The 24,051-nt window shown below is 36.2% G+C and overlaps 1 protein-coding gene across 1 annotated transcript in view; it reads right to left on the bottom strand.

Annotated features, from left to right (window-relative positions):
- GTF3C3 (general transcription factor IIIC subunit 3) overlaps positions 1 to 22,678 on the bottom strand; it is a gene marked incomplete at both ends in the record, with an annotated part of 33,208 nt that extends 10,530 nt beyond the window's left edge. The window contains 10 exons of the mRNA XM_084248615.1: positions 6,692 to 6,863; positions 7,742 to 7,845; positions 10,861 to 10,930; positions 11,457 to 11,604; positions 15,270 to 15,432; positions 16,203 to 16,394; positions 17,654 to 17,777; positions 19,865 to 20,055; positions 21,562 to 21,673; positions 22,577 to 22,678. Of these exons, the coding sequence (XP_084104741.1) occupies positions 6,692 to 6,863; positions 7,742 to 7,845; positions 10,861 to 10,930; positions 11,457 to 11,604; positions 15,270 to 15,432; positions 16,203 to 16,394; positions 17,654 to 17,777; positions 19,865 to 20,055; positions 21,562 to 21,673; positions 22,577 to 22,678 (1,378 nt within the window). The remainder of the gene's footprint in view (positions 1 to 6,691; positions 6,864 to 7,741; positions 7,846 to 10,860; positions 10,931 to 11,456; positions 11,605 to 15,269; positions 15,433 to 16,202; positions 16,395 to 17,653; positions 17,778 to 19,864; positions 20,056 to 21,561; positions 21,674 to 22,576) is intronic.
- Between the last annotated feature and the right edge of the window lie 1,373 nt (positions 22,679 to 24,051).

The following is a 24,051-nucleotide window of genomic DNA, read 5'->3' on the forward strand; positions in this document are numbered from 1 at the left end:
AAAAAACAGAAAAAAAAATAAAGGAAAAAAATGATTTGAGACAAATACTGAACTGAAGAATGAAACTGAGACCTTAAGAAAGGAAAGAAAAGAAACACAGGAGATTAAAAGATTACTAGAGGAGATAAAGAACTCAGGGAAAAGCAATGAAAACAGAATCGACGAAATGGAAGAATGGATCAGTACTATCGAAGATACAGAAATAAAAAGAGCCAAAAGAGAAAAAGAGAGAGAAGTGCAAATGAAGCAGTATGAGAATACTCTTTGACAATTATCAGACTCCATGAAGAGAGGAAATGTAAGAGTTATAGGCTATATTAAAAAACAAAATTCAACCTTCTGCTGTCTCCAGGAAACACATTTAACCACAAAAGAGAAACATAGACTGAAAGTAAAAGGTTGGGAAACAATCCTACCAGCAAATGGACCAAAAAAGAAGGCCAGGAAAAGCCATACTTATATCAGATGAAATAGACTTCAAATTAAAAAAAGTAAAGAGAGACATAAACGGACACTACATTATTATCAAGGGGACAATATATCAGAAAGATATAACACTCATCAACATATACTCACCAAATGAAGGGGCACCAAAATATATTAGACAATTATTATCGGCTCTGAAAACAGACATTAAATAAAATACATATATAGTGGGAGACTTCAACACCCCACTCTCACCAATGGACAGATCAACAAGACAAAAAATAAACAAAGACACTAGACCCCTAAATAAAGACATAGAACTCATGGACTTAACATACATCTGTAGGACACTGCACCCCCAAAAAATCCGAGTATACATTTTTCAGAAGTGCACATGGATCATTCTCCAGAATTGATCACATACTGGACCACAAGACAAACATTAACAGATACATGAAGATCAAAATCATTCCAACTATCTTCTCCAATCATAAAGGCCTCAAGCTAGAAATAAATCATGAAAAGAAAACAAGGAACACTCTCACTTCATGGAGATTGAAACCCACTCTACTAGAAGACCACTGGCCTAATGAGGGGCTCAAAGAAGAAACTAAAAAATATTTTGAGTTGAATGACAAGGAAGACACTACTTTGCAGAATGTATGGGATGCAGCAAAAGCAGTAATAAGAGGAAAATATATAGCAATACAGGCTCACATCAAAAAACAAGAAAGAACTCAAAGAAACAACCTAATCTCACATCTCAAAGAGCTAGAAAAAGAACAACAAAAAAACCCTAAAGCCACTAGAAGAAAGGAAATAATAAAAATCAAAGCAGAAATTATTGAACTGGAAATTAAAAAAACAATCCAAAAGATCAATGAAACCAAAAGCTGGTTCTTTGAAAAAAATAAACAAAATAGAGAAACCTCCAGCCAGGCTCACAAAGAAAAAACGGGAGAAAACACATATAAACAGGATTATAAATGAAAGAGGAGAAATCACAACAGACTCAACAGAAATCAAAAGAATAATCAGACATTACCATGAACACTTATATGCAAACAAATTCAACAACCTAGAAGAGATGGACAAATTCCTAGAACGGTATAATCATCCAAAGCTGGGCAAAGAAGAAACAGAACAACTAAACAGACCAATTACAAGCAGCGTAATTGAGGCAGTAATCAAAGCACTCCCCAAAAACAAAAGCTCAGGCCCAGATGGCTTCACAAACGAATTCTACCAAACGTTCAGCAGTGAATTAGTGCCTATCCTACACAAACTCTTTCAAAAAATTGAAAAAGAAGGAATACTACCAAATACGTTCTATGAAGCCAACATTACACGAATATCAAAGCTAAACAAAGACAGCACAAAAAAAGAAAATTACAGGCCAATCTCCCTAATGAACACTGACACAAAAATCCTCAACAAAATCCTTGCCACAGAATCCAACAATGCATCAAAGGGATAGTACACCACGATCAAGTGGGATTCATCCCAATGGCACAAGGATGGTTCAACATATGAAAATCTGTAAGTGTAATCCAACACATCAACAAAAAGAAAAATAAAAACCATATGATCATATCAGTAGATGCTGAGAAAGCATTTGACATAGTCCAACATCCATTTATGATGAAGGCCCTTGAAATTCTCAGGATAGAAGGAACATACCTTAACATGATAAAAGCCATATACGACAAACCCACTGTCAACATTATTCTCAATGGTGAAAAGCTGAAGGCCTTTCCTTTAAGAACAGGAACAAGACAAGGATGTCCTCTCTCACCACTGCTCTTCAGTATAATACTGGAGGTCCTAGCCAGGGCAATAAGATAAGAGAAAGACATAAAAGGAATCCAGGTAGAGAAAGAAGAAGTAAAACTATCACTATTTGCAGACGATATAATAATATACATACAGAACCCTAAAACCTCCACAGAAAAACTACTCAAAATAATCACCCAATTCAGTAAAGTAGCAGGATACAAAATCAACACACAAAAATCAGTAGCCTTCCTATACACAAACAGTCAATCAGAAGAAGAAGAAATCAAAAAAACCATCCATTTTATAATTGAAACCAAAAAAATCAAACACTTGGGAATAAACCTAACAAAAGAGGTGAAAGACCTATACAAAGAAAATTATAAAACACTGTTAAAAGAAATTAAAGAAGACACAAAGAAATTGAAAGACATCCCCTGCTCATGGATTGGAAGAATCAACATTATTAAAATGGCCATCCTCCCAAAAGCAATATACAGATTCAATGCTATTCCAAGAAAAATCCCAATGACATTCTTTAAAGAAATAGAACAAATACTGATGAAATTCATATGGAACCATAAAAAAACACAAATAGCCAAAGCCCTACTGATGAAAACAAAGGAGAAAGGAGGTACCACATTTCCAAACTTCAAGCTATACTACAAAGCCATAATAATTAAAACAGTTTGGTATTGGAACAAAAACAGACACACAGACCAATGGAACTGAATAGAGAGCCCAGAAATAAAGCCGCACTTATATGAACAACTAATCTTTGACAAAGGAGCAAAGAATATGCAATGGAACATGGACAGTTTGTTCAATAAATGGTGTTGGGAAAACTGGCCTCCACATGCAAAAAAAAGAAACTAGACCACTACCTCTCACCGTGCACAAAAATCAACTCAAAATGGATAAAAGAACTGGACGTAAGACCTGAAACCATAAAATATATAGAAGAAAATATAGGTAAAACACTACAAGACATACATCTCAAAAACATCTTTAAAGACTCATCACCCAAAGCAGTGATAGTGAAGGCAAAGATAAACACCTGGGATTACATCAAACTGAAAAGCTTCTGCACAGCAAAAGTGACATTAACCAAAATAGAGAGACACCCCACAAAAAAATCTTTGCACTCCATCCAACTGATAAGGTACTGATCACAATGATATACAAAGAACTCACACAGCTCAACAACAACAAAAAAAATAAACAATCCAGTCAAGAAATGGGCAGAACTCAAAAGACATTTCTCCAGAGAGGAAATGCAAATGGCCAAGAGGCATATGAAAAAACGTTCAACATCCCTTATAATCGGGAAATGCAAATCAAAACCACACTGAAATACCATCTTACACACATATCAATAAAACAAGCAACAACAAATGTTGGCGAGGATGCGGTGAAAAAGGAACTCTCCTACATTGCTGGTGGGAGTGAAAACTGGTCCAAACACTGTGGAAAGCTGTCTGAAGGTTCCTCCATCTACTAAAAATGGAGCTACCATACATACGATCTGGCAGTTCCACTCCTAGGGATCTACCCAAAGGACACAAAAACAGTGATTCAAAAGAGCACCTGTATACCTATTTATTGCAATACTATTTACAATAGGTAAAACCTGGAAATAACCCAAATGCCCCAAAATAGATGACTGGATCAAGAAGATGTGTATATATACACAATATAATATTATTCAGCAATCAAAAAAGATAAACTCATGCCATTCGCAGCAATATGGATGGAGCTAGAAGGAATTATGCTCAGTGAAATAAGCCAGAAGGAAAAAGAAAAATATCGGATGGTTTCACTTACAACAGGAATATAGGGGAACCACATAAGACATCAGTGTAAAAAAATAATAACAGTACAAAACACAACAAAGCAAAAACAGACAATTATAAACCAGAGACATCCTGCAGGGGAGGAGGAGGGAGAGGGGTGAGAGGGATGGAGGGAGGAGCACAGGGGACTGTGGTGATGGTGCATGGGTGCCGTAGGGAAGGAGATTCTATGGGGACTCAATCTGAGGGGATGGGGCGAAGCAAATACTGTCTAAAAAAATGTAAAAAATGATAAATGTTAAAATAAAAAAAATTAAAAATTAAAAAAGAAATATAGCAATAAAAAAATAACAAATGTATGAAGATTTGTAGAACACTGCTATACCTTCTAATCTTGTATTGACTGATCAATCTAATAATTTCTCTAAATTCAAACTGTTGCAAGGGTAGAATCAGCATTATACATAAACTGTAGTTCTGCTTTATTCACTTAGAATTATGCTTTCAACGTTCTCCTATTTCTTCATTTGTATTTTAAATGGTTGTAACATTCAAGTAACACAATTGTTTATTGAATCATGTTATCTGACATCTAGATTATTTCCAAATTTTCATTCTAATAAATGTATATCTTCATGTACATAAGTCAGAGTTCACAAACTGGCAGACAAATTTAACTCACATAACACAAAACACATCTTTTAGACAATAAATTATCTACATTTTAGAAACTTGGATCTTTTTGAAATTCAGGTTACTGGCTTATTTTGAAAAATCTTGATTTGGCTGACACCAGTGGGGCCTTCCATTCCCACACAGCACATGCTGAAAAAGAGCAGCACCTTTAGACAGGGCTCTTCCATTGTCACTGCCTCCAGTCCTCCCATTTGCCACTTACATTTGTTACCTGACAGGTTCTTTGAGTTTTGAGATTCAGAATTATCACCTACCTCCCCACACTTCCCTTGCTTAGTTTATCACCTTGGGATAAATTCTCTTAAGTGAGGGTATTGTGCCTTATTCCCCAAATTTTGTGTCAATCAATTGCTAAATCCTATCATTTAAACTTGAAGACAAATCCTTATAAGCAATTTTTCTTCCTCCCCTAACAGTCACAACACTAATCTAGGCCCTCTTCACCTCCCTTTTAACTGCAATTATCTGCAAAGAAGGTACTTTTGCCTCCAAATGTTTTCTCAAATCTCAAATTTCTCAAATCTTTCCAAATGATTATATCTTTAGGTTAATCTTTGATAGTAAAGAAAGATTTCTAAATATGGAAGGATCATCACGATGGCATTTCTCATTACTTTTTTTTTTTACTTCAAAAGGTATTATTTGCTATTATGCTATAAGCTTTAATTTCCTTTACCAATCTTTCTTGTATAAAGATTCCCAAATTTTTTTATTAAGATGATTCACAGGTTTTATCTCCTATTTATCTCAAACCACACAGGCTCAAAAAGGAAACAGCATTTACCAGCATTATGAGCAGAAATTGATGGGATTTATAAAGTATCATATTAGTAACAAGAGCAGTTTCAATATCACAGTCTTAAAAAGGCAATACAAACTTCAACTCTAGGCACCTGTCTTTAAATTTTAGCATCACAAACAATATAGTCTTTTATGATGGTATTACATTTGTTTTCATGTTCACTCATCCAACAATAACGTGTTATCTTAATCATTAAGTGTTCTCTTTGCTATTTCATATTTGTGATATGTCTCCATATCCCAAAATGTCAATTAATACTTCTCTAGTCAGAAACTTTTTGCTATTATGTAGTATTTTAAGAACTATTAGAAATTTCTGTCATCATGCAATATTTTAAACCAGGAACATTCAAATTTTAATGCATCTTTAATGTTAATTCAATAGGAAATCCTATTAGAATGTTTCTGGGTTTTATATATTTCTTTTCTTTTTTTTTTTTTTAAAGATTTATTTATTTATACAAGCACTGGGTTCAGTCAGAAGCGCGGGAGGGTGAGAGAATTCACCAGAGCCAGAGCGGGGAGCAGAGCAGGCAGAAAGACTGAAGTACACTGCTGAGGGGAGCAGTGGGCGGGCAGGAGAGGTCTGCACGCCACGTGGGACCCTCCTCCGGTGGCCGGGGAGCAGCCGGGGATCAAACCGGCACTGCAGAGGCTGCGGGCAGCTTCGCAACCCAGCGCTTCGCTGCGCCACCGGGGAGGCCCTTATATATTTCTTTAAGAGATTTTTCTTGTTATTTTTTTCTTACTCTAGTGATTTATTTCAGACTATTGTGGACTTAGAGACAATGAAACAAAAATGATAAAGCCCAATCTTGAGCATATTTACAGCTCAAAGAACACTGAAAATATATTAACTTTTTCTCAAAATATCATGAAATATAAATCCATAAAAACTCTTCAAAAATTAGATTTCACAAGTCTGACAATCTATTACTAATAACCAAAGCCTATGGTTTAGAAAGGTAAAAGACAGGTATTTAAAATATTTTTAACAGGGACTAGTTAGTCCTTCTACATTACTCTGATTACTATTAAATGAATCATAGCTTCAGAGCATTAGTGATGAAAATTACCTAATGGGGTACACCAAGATGATTTAAATTACTGACATTTTAAGACTGATTTAAAGTACTGCCCTACAACATGGGAAACACTGTCACTAGGACACTAAAGAAGTATTACCACAAAAGAAGTATTACCTGCATGCCGAAGCCAAACTACTGCAAGGTTGTATCTTTCAGAGCAGACTAATGCGCTGAGGAGGGGGAGTGCAGAATTATATTCACCAACATCCAAAAAAGCTTCAGCAACATCTAGATAGAGGTCTCCCATATCTTCAGGATTCTGTTCCACTAGTGTTGTCAGCAGAGGCTAGACCCCAAAATAAAAGCCTGAGGTCAAACATTCATTATAAATATGCCCAACTATGCACATTTCTCTTTTTAAAATATATACCAGTTTTGTAAGGCAAGCCCATAGGAGGAGCAAGGCTTAAAAACAACAGCTCTATATAACTGTCTTTCTATTCACTTGTGTATCTCTATTAAAAAGAACTCATATTTTATTCAACCCATCACTTCTGAGGCCCTACTGGAAGACAGGCCTTGTAGGAGCGGACACAACACTGAACTGCTCTTCTCGCAAATGTGGACGAAGCTTACCTCCCCCTTCCTCTGGGTCATTATTCACAAGTCACCTTTTCAGTGAGGCCTTTCATGCCCACCTGAATTAAAAGTGCATCTCCTCCATCCCAATATTCTCTATTTTCCACTTGATTTTTCTCCCAAGTTTCTTACCACCACCTAACATTGTATTTTATTTTCCATATTTATTTATTTATTATCTATCTAATCCCATTAGAAGAAGAGATACTTGAAGGTAGAGATATGCACACTTTATTTAATACTTTATACTAAGGTCAGCAAAGAAGATAACCCAATTTATTCAATGAAATACTTGATCCAAAGTCGACAAAAAAAGAATAGATATCAGCATCATCACAATTATCTAAAAGATTCAATCTCAAATTCTGATCTTAGATTGTTCTCATTTCAAAAGAGACACATTATCACAAATCTAGTTTCAAAACACTTTTAAGACACTCACATAAAGATAATTTGATGCTGACCATAACTTTCTGGTTATTAAGAAATGTGAAATCTAGGATCAACTTAAATTTTTTCCCATTTAAAGAAAACATTACGTATAGAATCTGAAGTATCTCAAGTACAGATCTTAACATTTCTTACATTAAGTGGCTCCAGGATGTTAAGATGTACAAGGCAGACCATCAACTTCACCGTGATATCTATTGGCACGCTATCAGGTATAGAGCAGGTAACATTTTCACCATCTATGGAACAGACAAAAAGTAGTTCCTACATCAAGTTTAGAATGTGAGGCAAATAAAGCAAATGATATCTTCCATGTAAGAGATCATTTACTTCAAAGTAAGTAATTCCATATTCAATTCTAAATTTAGCCAAATCTATTACTAGGTTCTCATACCTCCTTCAGTCTGTCTTTCAGTAGCAATTACCCTTTCTATTCTTTTCTTAATACTTTACACACTTATCTAAAATCTACATAAACTCCTACACCATCTATCAAAGCTATAGAGAACTATAAAAATATAGATGATAATCAAGGGTATATGAATTTCTTTTTTCTTCTTGGATACAAAAGCCCTTTTTCAAGTCTTCAGTACAAAGAGGCTGAGAAAAGGATAAGATAATAGTATGTTATTTTCTAAAACAGCAACAGAAATTTTAAAGTCCTGGAAAATTAAAGGAAGTTTTATTCACTTAAAGTATTTTATATTTTGTAAAGTCTAGTAAATTCCAAGTAGTGGTTATAATCTCACTATCAAACGGGAGAAATCAGGTCAACCATATTTAAAAAGGCAAGAAGTGTACTTTATGATGCTACAGGGAAGTATTACTCAAAGAGTAAATTGAAAACTATGGCAATTTCCAATTTAATCAGATAAGTACAGAAACTGTATTTAAAAGAGTAAGTATTCAGATGCTTGAATGGCAACCAGACAATGCTCAAGAAAGTAATTTATTATTTATTGCTTCTACAACATAAATAAGACCCTTAACAGAATCTTTTAAAGAGCTTGATTTTTAGCCACTAACAATTTATTCTCCTGAACTTTTAGGTCTTTTACAAGAATTAATAAAATATGAATTTCAAGAGCAATACTTAACACACTAACAAATGTTCTTGTTTTCCAAAATGTATGTAAGAAACACTATCTTTGCTTACTCTGGAAACATTTAAATCTCATAGTCTTCTGGACATATCTTTTTCTTTAAAGTTTTTTCATCAATTTTAAGATGTCACAGAGTTCAGATATACCACTATTTTATATATTAAGAAAGAAAAACACAACTTAAAACTAACAAGTCATTGACTTATGTTAAGACGTTCCGTGACTTCGGATATGCTAAATCATTAGGAAACTGAAGTGGAAAGGAAGTGGACAGGAAGCAGGGAGGACTAGAAGGAAGGGAAGGAAGAAGAGTCAACAGAACACAGTAAAATATACTAACTAACAAAATGACTAAACCTACAACTAAACCTTGAATTCTGCATTTCTTTAATATTTACCAGGACAAAGGATAGCAATAATTTCCAAACCGAATATATTTTTTTAAAGACAAATCTTAAACAGAAATAATAGCTAGAAGATAACAAATTGAGATTCAGCTCTAACCTAAATCAGGTGCAAGAAAAGTATCAAGGCCTCCCCAGTGGCGAATGCAGCACTGTGAAACTGTCTGCAGACTCTGCAGCGCAGGTTCGATTCCCAGCCGGCCAGGGAGATTCCCACATGGCGTGGCAAACCTCTCCTGTCGCCCCACTGATCCCCTCAGCAGTGTATTTCAGTCCTTCAGCCTGTTCTGCTCCCTGCTCTGTCTCTGGTGAATCCTCTACCCGCCCCCCCAACCGGCATCTCTGGCCTATACCCCAGCTCTTGTATAAAAATAAATAAATCTTTTAAAAAAAAAAAAAGAAAGAAAGAAAAGTATCAAAACTGGCAGTCCTTCGGATGGCCTAGTAAATGTTTTCATAGAATTACAATTCTCATTCCTTAACTTTACTCACTCACCCCACTCTAATCATTTAAGATCACCCACCAAAGCTTCCTATCTGATCCTGTCCATACCAAGCAATTCTCCCACACCCTGGGACCTCAGCCTGATATATTTACCCATAGATGTCTGCTGAAACCTTACCTCTAGATACCTCCTCTGACCTTGTTATACTGCCCTCCTCTATTTTCTCATAAAGCCAATTTTACCACAGAAATTATTACACAGCTCCTCTTATAATTAAATTGTATACACTTCACTTGAACTCCTCCGCACTTCCTTGAGAGCAGACAATTTTATACTTAGCTAAGTATTCCCCACACACTTAGTATAGAGCCTGATAAGAAACTTATTGAACTGAGCTTTTCATTTCCTGATAACTTTCCATGTCAACATGCATCATATCCCATCTTGGGCCTTGATGTATATGAATTAGCACAAAATGACTAGTATAAATTAATTACTGCTCTCTTTTAAGAAGGATCGTTTAAATAAAAAGGTTTTTGGTTTTTGAGTAATTATGTCTTAACTCAAGGGATTACATAATGATGGAATTTTTTGGCATCATGAAAAGTTAGAGAGGGATCTATTTTGAAGCAGACAGCACTTGTTACCAAGTGCCTTCCTTGCTCCCCCATCACCAATAAAAGCTGCATGGGATAGGGGTAGAAGGTATGCAAGAATTTTTTGTAAGAACAGGGATATCCACTCTGCTCCAAAGAAGATCACTGAGTATTTTCAGAGAACAAGTTAATGGATGTGGTACAAAGAAAACTAGGATTAGGGACAGAGCAAATTATATTATAGCGACAACTTTCTAACCAGATTCCTAATTATATATGTTAAGTTTTCAAACAATATAAGGTGGTTACATTAGTATTTATTCTTTATGTGAATGCTTAAGTTTGAAGCAGAATTTTCTTCAAGGAGAGCATCTGATGTCCTTTTTGAAAAGTAAATTACTTTAGAGCTACAGGTTTCTGATAAGCTGTTCATTTAGCAATTCATTCTTTTTTTTTCCATAACCTAAAAACACCATGACTAAATAAAAATGCAGTGTTCAAATGGACATATATTGAGATATGAAAGGTCCAAAAACAATGTTGTCAAGATTACTTGTGAGTGAATACAAGAAAACAATGAAATCTCTCAGCAGAAAGAATGTTTCTGGGGAAAACTTCTAAAGAGAACATTAACTATCAATTTCAAATTGATACATTATGAACAAGAAGGATTATATATGCTTCCCCATGCAAGGAAACTACAACCTTTGTGCTCTTCCAAAGTGCTTTCTTCTGTATCTTTTTCCAGCACAATTCCAGAAAAATCTGTAATTACCTAAAAGAATGAGGAAATAAAGAAAATAAGACAAAAGTATGCATGGAAAACATTTCCACACTGCAAAGAGTTGCAGAGTTAATTTAAATAATCCTTACAACACATAAATCAGCTATAAAAAAACAAAGAATAAGTTTCTTTGAAATAACATTGTGATATATTAACTTTCACATCACATTAATGCTTACTAAAGGTTAATGTTTATAATTCCTCTGTATCAAACTATCTACTTTTCCCAAAAGCTTAAGAACTGAATCAGAGCAACCGAATCACAGTCGGCCTGCTGACTTCTACTACCTTGAAGTACAGCCATATCTGACACCTGTGATAATAGCTACAGCTTTTATCATGATATTTACATTTCATATTTCATGTGGAATTACTTTGGAATCTAGAAATAGTTTCCATACACACTTTAAATATGAAATTTAGTATGTATTTTAATATGTAAATAGCTAAATGAAAACTCAGTTTATAAAAACTTCTAGAACACAGAAATGCGTTCAAAATCTAACAGAGTTCCTACCTCCAAAGCTTTGTCATATTGTTTGTTAGAAATGTATAGTTCAGCTGCTATATTAACATCTTCCATGGAGACTAAACCCTGGTGTTTTGAGAAAGCTTCTTCAATAATGTTAATAGCTGAAGTAACATCATTGGCTTCATAGTAACTCCTAAAAAAATAAGCGGCAAAATTAAATAAGCATTTACTTAACCAATTATAAAACCCATTTCTTTGCTTAAGCTCTCTATTAACTATAATTTTCATTTTCTTAAAATTGTGGAGAAAAAACGTCCTTAAAATCATAATCACAGCTGATCCAGAGGAGAATATAAATGTCAGCATAACAATATCATGATATCAAGCATTTTACTCTCCACAAGCTGCCTCCCATCATTCCAGTTCATTCTCTCTGTAACCCAATACAACAGCTTCTACCTCTATAAAGCTGTTTTCTGTACCATTCCTGTCCATACACTCCTCCTCCCATGGTTTAAGAGTATAATCACTCCCTTGTACATTTCCTAATTCTCCTACCCTTATCACCCTTTATCAAAATCATCTGACAAAACCCCAACCCTGGATAAGTCATATGCCTACTATTCCTCACCACCTTCCCAGCTGACTATATTGTCCAGACTCAAACTAAATTAATGACCACAAGCCTCAACTAGACCATGGTGCTGATCAGTTACACTGCCCGGTACTGCCCAGTACTTTTCAAAGTGGAATGTATATACAAATTAACCGGGGATCTTGCAAAAAAGTATATTCTCATTGAGTAGAGTTGGGGTAGGGCTGAGAGGTTATATTTCTGACAGGCTCCCAGGTGATGCAACGCTGCTGGTCTGTGCGACAGCAAGTTCCTAAGGACCTAGACAACCATTTCACATCTTCTTAGCTGTTTGTCAAACTTCCAACACTCTCTAACCTCATTCTCAACTGATGACTCCACTTCTTGTTTTACAAAGAGAATCAAAACAAATATCCCATATAAACCCAATACATGACCTAGTATCTATATCCAAGACTATGTCTTCTGCCCTATCCTTTTATAGTAAACTTAATCCCCAACTAGATCTCATTCCCTCCAATCTACTCAAGGATATCTCTTGGGCCTCCCTGGTGGCGCAAGTTAAGACGCAACCTATGAGGTTGTCCACAGCTACTGCAGCACAAGTTCAGTCCCTGGCCAGGGAGCTACCCACATAGCATAGCAGACCTCTCGTGACTCACCCGCTGCTCCCCTCAGCAGTGTATTTCAGTCATTCTGCCTGTTCTGCTCCCCACTCTGTCTCTGGTGAATCCTCTCACCCCCACACCTCTGGCCAGTGCCCCAGCTCTTGTATGCATAAATAAATAAATCTTTAAAATAAAAAAAAGGTATCTATCAAGTAATTGTGCCTTCTTTCATGAATGTTCAATGTCCCTCAGTTGTGCATAATTCCCATTTGAAATACATTTTTACCTCTACACCCATTCCAATTACCTCCCCTTTTCTTTGATCCCCTTATAACTTTCTCCAGAGTTACCTATACCCCAAGACCCTCTCATCCCATATCCAATGTCAAAATTCAGTCCTTATTTTACATGACCTATCTGCAGTATTTCACATAGATGATCATCCCTTCTTGAAGTGCTCTCTCCAATAAAATTTGCATCTTCTTAAATCAGGCTGTCCATTTTCATTTCCTTTCATTTTCTCACATTTCCTGCTCATCTTCCTGACTTCTAGAGCACCTCACCATTTAGTCCTAAGAATTCGCCTCTTCTCTCCTCTTCCTCTCTCTCTCTCACACACACCCTACCTAATAGTCAAAATATCAGAAATCCTGTGAACTTGGCCTTTTAAAAATATAGCCAGAATCTAATTACTTCTCACCACCTCCTGCTGCTTTTACCCTGCTGAGTTATCATTATCCCTTTCATGGATTATTGCAGTAATTTCCTAAATGATTTTCCTGTCTGCCCTCACCACTCATCAATATGTTCTCAAAAAAGCGGCCAGAACCGAGGCATTTACAATTTAAGCTAGATCATGCCACTCTCTACCTCTACTCACTATGCTCCAGTGACTTTCAAACTCATTTAGAGTAAAAGTCAAAGCTCTTACAATGATCCATAGGGCTATGTAAACTTTCCCTGATATCTCTGACTTTATGTCCTCTGACCCCTGGGATGCATTCATTAAACCCTCACCTGCCATGCAGTTCCCTGGGCAAACCTTTGCACTCGCCATTTCCTTTGCCTGTTGTAACTCTTCCCTAATTCTTGCTCCCACACGCCCTTCAGTTCACTTTCTGGTCAGTGTGAATATAACACAGAATTAACTCTTTTTCCAATCACCCTATTTTGAATAATATATTCCTAAACCTCAATTTTCTATCTCCCCTTCCCTGCTTCATTGGATTTCATATCCCTTACCAACATCTGATGTACTATGTATTTAGTTGTTTATTTATTTAGTTGTTATTTCTCTCCAAGTAGAATGTAAAGATCCACAAGGGCAGCAAATTTTAAACTCACTCAATACTGGACATCCTGGCACCTTTTAACAATGCTTAGTACATAATATATATTCAGTAAATATTTCTGGAGGGAAATTAGGGACTGGGAGAAAGCCTAATCAAAGTTACAGTAACAGAAAATACTACCATTAATACATTTAGAAAGCAAATTTACTCTCAGAGACCATCTAATAGTGTGCAAAGTAGAATCACTATAACAGAGACCTAACAGAAGGTAACTTGGGAAGATCCTCAATATTCATCACTTATATTAGGTATCAACTTAGGGTTTCCATGCATCAACAAATTTCCTAAAAATCCTCTATATTCCTATAAAATCCATTCTTAGGAGGGCAGAGGGTGATTTCACAAGCATCTTCATGACAATGACCATGGAATTAATAAGGTTAACCCTAAGACACCTAGACCAAGAATGTTATACTGGGCCTCCTTGGTGCCCGAGAGATTAAGTCTCAGTGCTATTACCATGACAGCCCACCTCAATGACCTGAGTTCAATCTCCAGCCAGGGAGCTATCCCACACATGGCGCAGCAGAATTCTCCTGTCTCACCTGCTGCTCTCCTTAGCCATGTATTTCAGTAAATCCACCTGCTTTGCTTCCCACTCTGTATCTGGTGAATTCTCTCACCCCCATCCCCGCATCTCTGGCCTACATCCCAATTCTTCTATGCAATAAAAAATAAATAAAAACTTTAAAAAAAATTGTTAATCTTAGGCTGAAAACTATATAGTAGATAACCCTAGGATAAAGAACACATCAAGAGATTATTTAGCTAAAATCTTTCCTGTTTTGTTTTGCTGTATATAAGTATATCAGAGAAGAAATTGCATTAGGGCATGATTTAGCATGTGGCAGCTATTAGGAATTTTTGTCTTAAAATATGATTCTGTACTGGCTCAAGAAAAAAATGATTATAGCAGATCCCAGATCATAAAAATTTCATTAGCACATATGCAATAGATAAAATTAAAATACTATTACTGCAAATGTACATAACTTCAAGTAAATTATGGGAATCTGGGAATTAAATCATCCTTTCAGTACATGCCCCATTTTTAACCTTCTGAGCACCTGAAATGTAATCATATATATAAATTTTTCTAAGCAATCACACAGTTGAGTTGTAAACGAAAAGTCAACAGAAAAAAAACTATATATTTTTTTTATTTTTTTTTAAACATAATATAGAAACACAGGGAAAAAAATCCTTGAACCTCAGTTAAAAGTATATTTGACTTCAAATACATAAGCTTCGATTTCTAAAATAAGTAATAAGAGCATCTATACATACTTTACATCAAACTTACTTTGCCATATCTCTGGCCAACTGCATAAAACGTTCATCAGATGGAGACAAAAGGTTCAAAATACGCCTATAACCATCCATTGCCATTTTATGATCTCCCATCTGTTCATAAAGGCTTGATCGCACCCACAAATAACGGACATTAGTGGGTTCATATTTAAGAGCTAAAGAGAAAAAAAGGAATATAAAACAAAGATTTTATCACAATAAGGGTCTCAGGTAGGGCCTCCTTGGTGGAGCAAGGGGTTAAGCAACGTACCATGAAGCAATTCGCAGCCTCTGCAGCATGAGTTCAATCCCTGGCTGGCCAGGGAGCAACCCACATGGCACAGCAGACCTCTCCTGACATGCCCGCTGCTCCCCTCAGCAGTGTACTTCCCCTCAGCAGTGTACTTCGGTCAATCTGCCTGTTCTGTTCCCCACTCTGTTTCTGATGGATTCTGTCACCATCCCCACACCTCTGTCCTGTGCCCCAGCTCTTGCATGCATAAATAAAATAATTTAATATACATTCTTTTCAAATAATTTAATATACATTCTAAATTAATTTTTCAGTGGAACCAAAAAGGTTATTCTGAAATAAATCTACCTTCACAGCAACTCTCAACTAAGTTTGACCCAAGACAAGATATATTCTGAATCTCCATACTAATCTTTACTTGGTCGCTCTAATCTGATTGTAAACCTTTAAGGAAAATCTTATAACCAACTCTAATCTTGGTAGGAAACTAAAGTTTCTGCTATTCTTCCAACTTCTATGCTGCATAAACTGAAGATATAAATAAAGTTGCTGATAAACATGAAAACAGAGAGACCAATACTTACCCCAGGTATAACATAAATTTCAATTCACATCCTCCCAGCAAGTACAATTATCAAATATCCATACTGTGTAACATTTTATCAAACATTATGAGAAAAATATTTTAATTACCTTTCGTGTAGCAAAAAATAGCCTGCTTAATATTGTCTTGTTCCAGAGATGTTTCTGCCAATCTGACCCATTTATCAGTATCACTGGGATTTAAATGTGCACTAATCAAATCGAACTGCAGTGATTTCTCCATGTCACCTTGGTCCTCATATATCACAGCAAGAGTAGAGAATGGCTCATTAGCCAGAGGAGCTAAACCAAATTAAAAAACAAATTTCATTGACTGAGGGAAGAGGCTTGAGCTGATGTCAATCCCATGGTTCAAACTTAAACTCTTTAAATAACTCTAGTGGAATTATACAAACTTATTTAGAATACTAAATTTAAATTTGCTTTACTTTAGTTTCACATATTTTTTGACATTTTTAATCCATTCTTTTCTCTAAATAAAGTTTATTTCATGAAAAATCCTTACTATCAAGCACCCCCTTATAAAAATACCCCTTTGCTAAGCTAAACATGGCTCAATAACTCAGCAAGTTCATCTCAATGAGCTTCAGTCACATCATGAGGTTGAATCTTCATAACTCAGCAGGCTTCCACACCCAGGAGTACAGAATGAATGGATCAAGGGCACTTAAGCAACACCTAAACCCAGGATATATTGAAGTGAATGGTTAATCTGCATTTCTGAAATAACATTTTTAAAATGGGGCTGTAAGATTATGATAGGTTAAAATCAAAGGTAATTGTCAAAAATAAATAATTTTTATAAACTGAAGAAACAAGTATTGGGAAGTAGGAACCAATCAAAATATCCTGAAGGAAAGGGAAAGTCTGGTTAATCTTATTTCTGCTGGGATTAAAAAATGAAAAAGCAGTAACCTCAAATTAGTGACTAGCCCAGGAAATTTATAATAAGAATTCTAAAATTACCCTATTCTAAATGAAAGGAAATGCCAAAATGTTGAAAAGATAAATGAAAAAGTTCACACTATTGCAACTACACGATGCAATGCATCAAGAAAGTAAAATAGGAAATATAAGTATTTAGTCAAAAAGTTACTCTGGGATATCCTTCACTCTGTCCAAGATCTGTAGTTTAATGGAAGATGAATGGTATATAATATGTGTCTTTCACAAAGGTAGATGAAGATACCTAGCATTACCTGATTTGTAAAATGGAAGGAAAAAAACAACATTCTTCAAGTGGTTCTAACAATATGTCTTTGACATATTTAAAAAAACTAACACTACAAAAGTCTAAAACCCCTAAAATAAAACATTAAAAAAAAACAAAAAAATAAGTATGTGAGTTCAATAAATATTAATACTTCATTAATACTTCATTAATGTAATTTTTTTCTTATAATAATTCCTGCTCAATATAAAAAGTGGGAATCACTTTTATATAACCACCTCTGGAAGCCCAAAAAAGTATAGTGAAGTGAGCCTCCATTTGTTTGAAAAGTCAGACTAGTAAATATTATCAATAATCCCACAGAACATACCTTGTCTTATGATTTCCATGCACATCAATATTGCCTCCTCATGTTCTCCTCGAGCAAAGCGAATGTTGGCTTCACCCATGAGGCCTCTGAGAGCTCTGGGAAGTTTACTCCGAGGCCTTTTCTCCTGTACAGAACAAAAACGACATTTTGATTTAAATACAGTAATGTCTTAAATTTTAATTCCTACCATATTAATCAATACAGACCTGAAATTTTTCTTAAAAACTTATCAATTTTATAAATTCAGAACTGGACTAAATGGCTGTAATTCTAACGATCATTAACATTAAAGTTTATATTTCAAGAAAGTCTAATATTCAACTGCAGGGAAGAAAGAAATTATTCTATGATAGTTTCCAAAACAGAGTATCTCGGGGGAAAAAAAAAAACTTCCTACAGTAGAAAGTCTGAAGCATGCTAAAACAGTAAAATATAGAGAGAAAGCAATATCCAAAGTGGTAAGAAATTATTAAATTACTAATTCAAATAACAACAAATGGAGAAGTGGATGCTGCAAAATGGATTTCTATGCCACTAGGCTTATTATGATATAATTTACCAAAGACCCAGAAAGAATTTAGTTTAAAAATGTCATTATAAAATGGAACCTTTTTTTTAAGTACTAAACATATTTATTTGAAAGTGCTAAATTTCTATTTAAACACAAACTAAATTTACTTTTTTTTAGATTTTTTTTATATTCCCCATACAATTGCACCCCCCCCCCTAATTTTGACCCCAATACCTCCTCCCCACTCCCCATACTTTGCCTCTGGTTTATAGTTGCTTGTTGATTTTGATTTTTTTCTTTATTATAGTTATTCTTTTTCCTGGTCTCTTATTTAGGTTTTCTAAATTCCTGCTATGAGTGAGACCATTTGGTATTTCTTTTTCTTTCTGGCTTATTTTGCTGAGCATGATCCCTTCCAGGTCCATCCATGTTGCTGCAAATTGCATGAGTTTATCTTTTTTGATTGCTGAGTAATATTCCATTGTGTATACACACCACATCTTCTTGATCCAGTCATCTATTTTTGGGCATTTGAGTTGTTTCCAAAGCTTAGCTATTGTAAATAGTGCTGCTATAAAAATAAGGGTGCAGGTGCCCTTTTGAATTAATGTTTCTGTTCCTTTGGGGAAATACCTAGGAGAGGAATTGCTGGATCATATGGAAGCTCCATGTTGAGCAGATTGAGGAATCTCCACACAGCTTTCCATAGTGGTTGGACCAGTTTGCACTCCCACCAGCAGTGCAGAAGAGTTCCTTTTTCTCCACATCCTCACCAACATTTGTTGTTGCTAGTTTTTTTCATATGTGCCATTCTCTCTGGTGTGAGATTGTATCTCATTGTAGTTTTGATTTGCATTTCCCTGATTACAAATGTTGTTGAACATTTTTTCATATGCCTGTTGGCCATTTGCATTTCCTCTTTGGAGAAGTTTCTTTTTAGCTATTCTGCCCTTTTTTGACTGGATTATTTTCTTTGTTTTTGTTGAGTCTCATCAGCTCTTTGTAGATTTTTGTGCTCAGTCCTTTATCATTATTGTGTGCAAAAATTTTCTCCCAGTTGGTGGGGTTTCTCTTTGTTTTGGTTATTGTCTCTTTTGCTGTGCAGAACCTCTTTAATTTGATGTAGTCTCAGCTGTTTATCTTTGCCTTCACTATCACTGCTTTGGGTGATATGTCTGTAAAGATGTCTTTGAGGTATATGTCATGTAGTGTTTCGCCTATATTTCCTTCTATATATTTTATGGTTTCAGGTCTTATGTCTAGTTCTTTAATCCATTTTGAGTTGGTTTTTGGGCATGGTGTGAGGTAGTAGTCAAGTTTCATTCTTTTGTATGTAGAGACCCAGTTTTCCCAGCACCATTTATTGAACAAACTTTCTTTGCTCCAGTGCATATTCTGTGCTCCTTTGTCAAAGATTAGTTGACCATAAATCTGTGGATTTATTTCTGGGTTTTCTATTTGGTTTAAAATGGAACCTTTTAACAGAAAAACTATACTATATTTTGATACATGTAATGACTAAGGTTTACAGCTAATAAATCTCTAAAATGAAAGATGAGAAATTAGTGACAATAGCTTTCTCACATTTCCTTTCATACAGTTTGAATTGTTTTCTGAATATAATTTAAAGATTTCTTTTTTCAGTTACTACGTCATTTTCTCACATCTGTCTATGAATACCAAAATAAGAAATAATTTACTTTCATCATTTTCTTGGTTTCACGATTGAGAACCATCTCTAATACAAACACATCGCCTGCAGTGGGCTGCTCAGGTGTTTCTTCCTCCTCATCCTCCTCCTCCTCTTCTTCTTCCTCATCATCTTCATTCTCTCCAAGCATGGAAGCAAAGACCTTGTGAACTGACTTACTGACTCCATCTGAAGTTTCTCCTAAGAAAGACACCATGAAATTGAAAAAATAAAGCAGCTTTCAAACATCCAAGTAATCAAAAGAAAAATACATATTTTTGGAACATAAATTAAAAAAAAAGATTTATTTATTTATGCATACAAGAGCTGGAGTACAGGCCAGAGGTGGGGGGGTGAGAGGATTCACCAGAGACAGAGTGGGGAGCAGAACAAGGAGACTGCCTGAAATACACTGCTGAGGGGAATAGCAGGTGAGACAGCCATGTGGGTAGCTCCCTGGCCAGGGATCGAACTCATGCTACAGTGGCTGCGGATTGCTTCATAGTGCTGAGACTTAACCCCTTGCACCACCAGGAAAGCCCAGAATATAAATTTCTACCCCAGCAACCTCAAACTTGTAAGTAAAATACAGACAAATGAACACTCCCAAAAACAAAACAAAGAAGAAATCTGTCTCAAAGCCATTTATTCTAGCTCATAATGAGCTACAACTGAATTCAATTAACACCCTCCCCTTGCACCCACACACACACTTTTTTTTAGGAAGCGCCTGATGTCCACCTCTTAGGGGCAGGTTAGGCAACAGTACTGGCAAGTAAGTGATGCTTGCTACTGCAGTTGCATCTCAAAGACCTTATGATGAAGAGCAGATAAGGAAGAACCCACAGGTTATTAGAACTTTGGCCCCCTTTTCTACCCAAATTGCCTGGCAAAGTAAGAACTTTGCCTTTTTTTTCTCCTTTTTGCCCTTTCTTTCCCACTTGGACCAAGGAGGTAGTAATAAAGTCTATTTCTTTTCTGTTCATGCTATAAATGTGTTCTCTGTGCAAAGGATTAGTAACTTAAAAAGTAAAGAATCTGCCTCTACTTCTACCCCTTAGGACAAGAGAGTTTAATTTCAACTTCAGTCAAATCTTATACACCAAGCTACATTCTAATGGATAGTTCAGCATCCCAAGTAATATGACAGCAGTAAATGGATGCCAGGAACAATTATCAGTATTCTGATCACTAAAAAGGTATATAATTACCAGAAATTAATAAATTTGCATGTGAGTGCATCAATTAGGATCCCATGAGTTTACGCACTGGTGCACTAACTAAATTCAAAATCTAGACATGCAGAGATAAGGAATAGATCAACTGTCCTTTCACTCTGACATTTCTATCTTATCCTTTAAAACTAAAGGAGTGGTTCAGAAGCCACTTTACATAGAAGAGTAATTTCTACAATTTGAGGGAGTACAGTCTGGAATTAGTAAACAACTGAGAGTTCAGTTTTTTTAAATGACACTTAAAAAGCTCTCGAATAGCACCATTAATTTGAAACTTTCTCACAAAAATCTCCCCCAAAACTATCCTCACATTCATTAACTCAAGAAATTTATTGAGAATGATGTACCAAGCATCATGCTCCTGATAAATCAGGTAATAAACAACAGAATGCCACTGCAATGAAAAAAATGTTTCATTCAATTATTAGGTATTCTTAATATCGAATGCTGGTTGCAAATGATCCTAACATACCTTCATTGACATCTTTATCCTGGAATTTGGTAGAGTCAATTCCTGATGATGATGGTATTTCAGAGTCATTTGGATTTTCTTCAACTGCCAACTTTCCTTTTTCTTGAAGAGTCTGTGATTGAATATGAATTAATGATTCCTAAAGCTAAAGCAGACATAGCACTGTCCAACTGGGAATGGGACATTTGCATCATTTTTTGTTTCTATAAAACTTGAGCTCTGCACACATATACAGTAGGTGAAATCTAAATGTGATAACTGTCAGAGCATTTCGGAGGATCTAGATCTCATCTTTCAGTCAGTCATTTGCAAAAAATAATTAAAAAACAAAATTTGATGATTCCATTAATCTGTACATTGTGTCCAAACCTTTTCAGTGAAAAAAGATTGAGCATACATGAATTAGGAAAGAATCTAGCTTATTTCAAAAGGTGTAATTTTTTTTACTTTCCCTTTAACTTCAAATAAGTAAGAGATATGTTAGGTATTTCTTCAAAAGTTTGAAAAAATATGAGTGAAGATCTTGTTATCAAACAAGAAAGCTGTATCGCATTACTGGGAGACTTCTCAAAAACGGGAGCTCAGATCTCTATTCAGAAACAGAAAAACTGAGAAGACAGGACAGTTGCCCATCCAAGGTCACAAAAGGCCTTAATGGAAAAGCTAAGATTAGCTAGTAGATACTCGAATTTCAAACTCTACTCCCAACTACAAATTTAACCAACCTGCATTAAAACTATCCTTCCTTAAGTAAAATTTTACTGTTTGGCAAAAGAAAAACAAGGTTACCACCGATGCAGATGCTTGGGGGGGGGGGGAGGGGAGGTTATTAAAAGGAGCTAAGCACAGAGATGAAGAGTGAGAACCAGAGTTTTGGTTAAGAATGGGGCGAAACAGCTGGGAGTTCTCGGCCCGCCCCCAAACAGCGAAAGGGGTCATTTGGGTCCCTCCCACCTGCCTAAACGTATTAGGGCAACAAGACAGGGAGAAGCATCCGGGTCTAGTATCTCCTCACTTTCTTCTCGTGAGCCTTTCTCTCTTCTCGCCTCCTTTCGAACTCCTCAAAGGAGATTCTCCCTTCCAGGTAGTCGATGAGCTCCGGGCTGAACCCCGACATGTCTGCGGGGTTAGGACGCTCAGCTCCGAAAAGCGGAATGCAGAAGCGGAAACGCAGTTCCTCCTAGACGCGACCCAGAGTCCTCGCGAAACCGGCTCGGCCTGCACCGCAGCTGCTACACTTGGGTTCCGGGGACGCGCCAGGCCCGGCTCCTCCCCCCGCCCCTCCCGCGACCCACCCTCCCGCGACCCACCCTCCCCGCGCCCGCGGGACCCAGCAAAGGGTGGAGGGATTCTGCTTATTAAGGACTTGAAAAAGATGTGCTTTGAAGAATTTTTCGTTCATTAGATCATTTACCCCAATCCGTTTCCTTTTCTGAATCTTTTTTTCCTCCCTAGAAATTTAGTCTGTTTTTTCACTCTAATGGTTCTTTTGTTTTGTTTTGTTTTGTTTTTTTCTTAATTTAACTTTTGGGTCTGGCGTGTGCTTATTTTAATTTCCACTTCTTTGTTGTTGTTGAAAGCTAGAGTCCTCCCCTAATTTAGCTCTGAATTTCATCCCCTCCAGTTAACGGCACCATCAATTTTCCCTTCTTGCACAAATTCTCACATCCACTTTCCTCGGGCTCCCTCTACACTGTTGCCAATTTACTACAGCTCAGTGTTGTGCATGTAACATACATTTTTCAACAATCCTTGTGGATGTTGAGACAAAGCGGATGTTGTTATTCCGAATGCAAATATCTAGCAAGTATAACAGACACTGGCACTTTGTCTGCAGGGCCCACACCTTGCAAGACCACCACCAGATGCCGGAGAAGACAGATAGTACCAAACCCTTTATACACTATGTTTTTTCCTGTGATTAAGTTTATAAGTTAGGAACAGTAACAATAAATCAGAACAATTATAACAATATACTACAACAAAACTGTTAATGTGGTCACTCAAAATATCTTATTGCACATAATATTTTTGGTCCACCATTCACTGTAGGTACCAGAAACCTGCAAATGAGTAAGTATGGATTAGGGGGACTAGTGTTGTAGAGCCAGGGTTTGAACCCTGATATTTCTGACTCCAAATCCCATGCTTGAAATTGTATGATATACTGCCTTCCCTGGGTGGAACTGTTTTTCAACTCCAACAACTCCCTGGTTTATTTTTTAACCTTGGATTATATTTCTCTGCCTATCCTATTCTAGACACACCAGCGGTAACCATCTTGAGAACAGCACTACCTGCTGAATCTGTGAACCCTCCACTGTAACCTAATGATTTGTGTTCAAAACTTTTATGAATTAAATTGCTTGGAATTCCATCTATTCCCTTTGTGGAGGCGTTCACATTCAGAGTGGGGGTGTTGAAAGGGAAAAGCAGTCTCTGGCACTTGAATGGAAATGGATAGCAGTGAAACACTCCCTATACTCTACC

This window comes from Talpa europaea (genome assembly GCF_964194135.1).
Source record: "Talpa europaea genome assembly, chromosome: 1".
In the NCBI taxonomy this organism is placed as follows: Eukaryota; Metazoa; Chordata; class Mammalia; order Eulipotyphla; family Talpidae; genus Talpa; species Talpa europaea.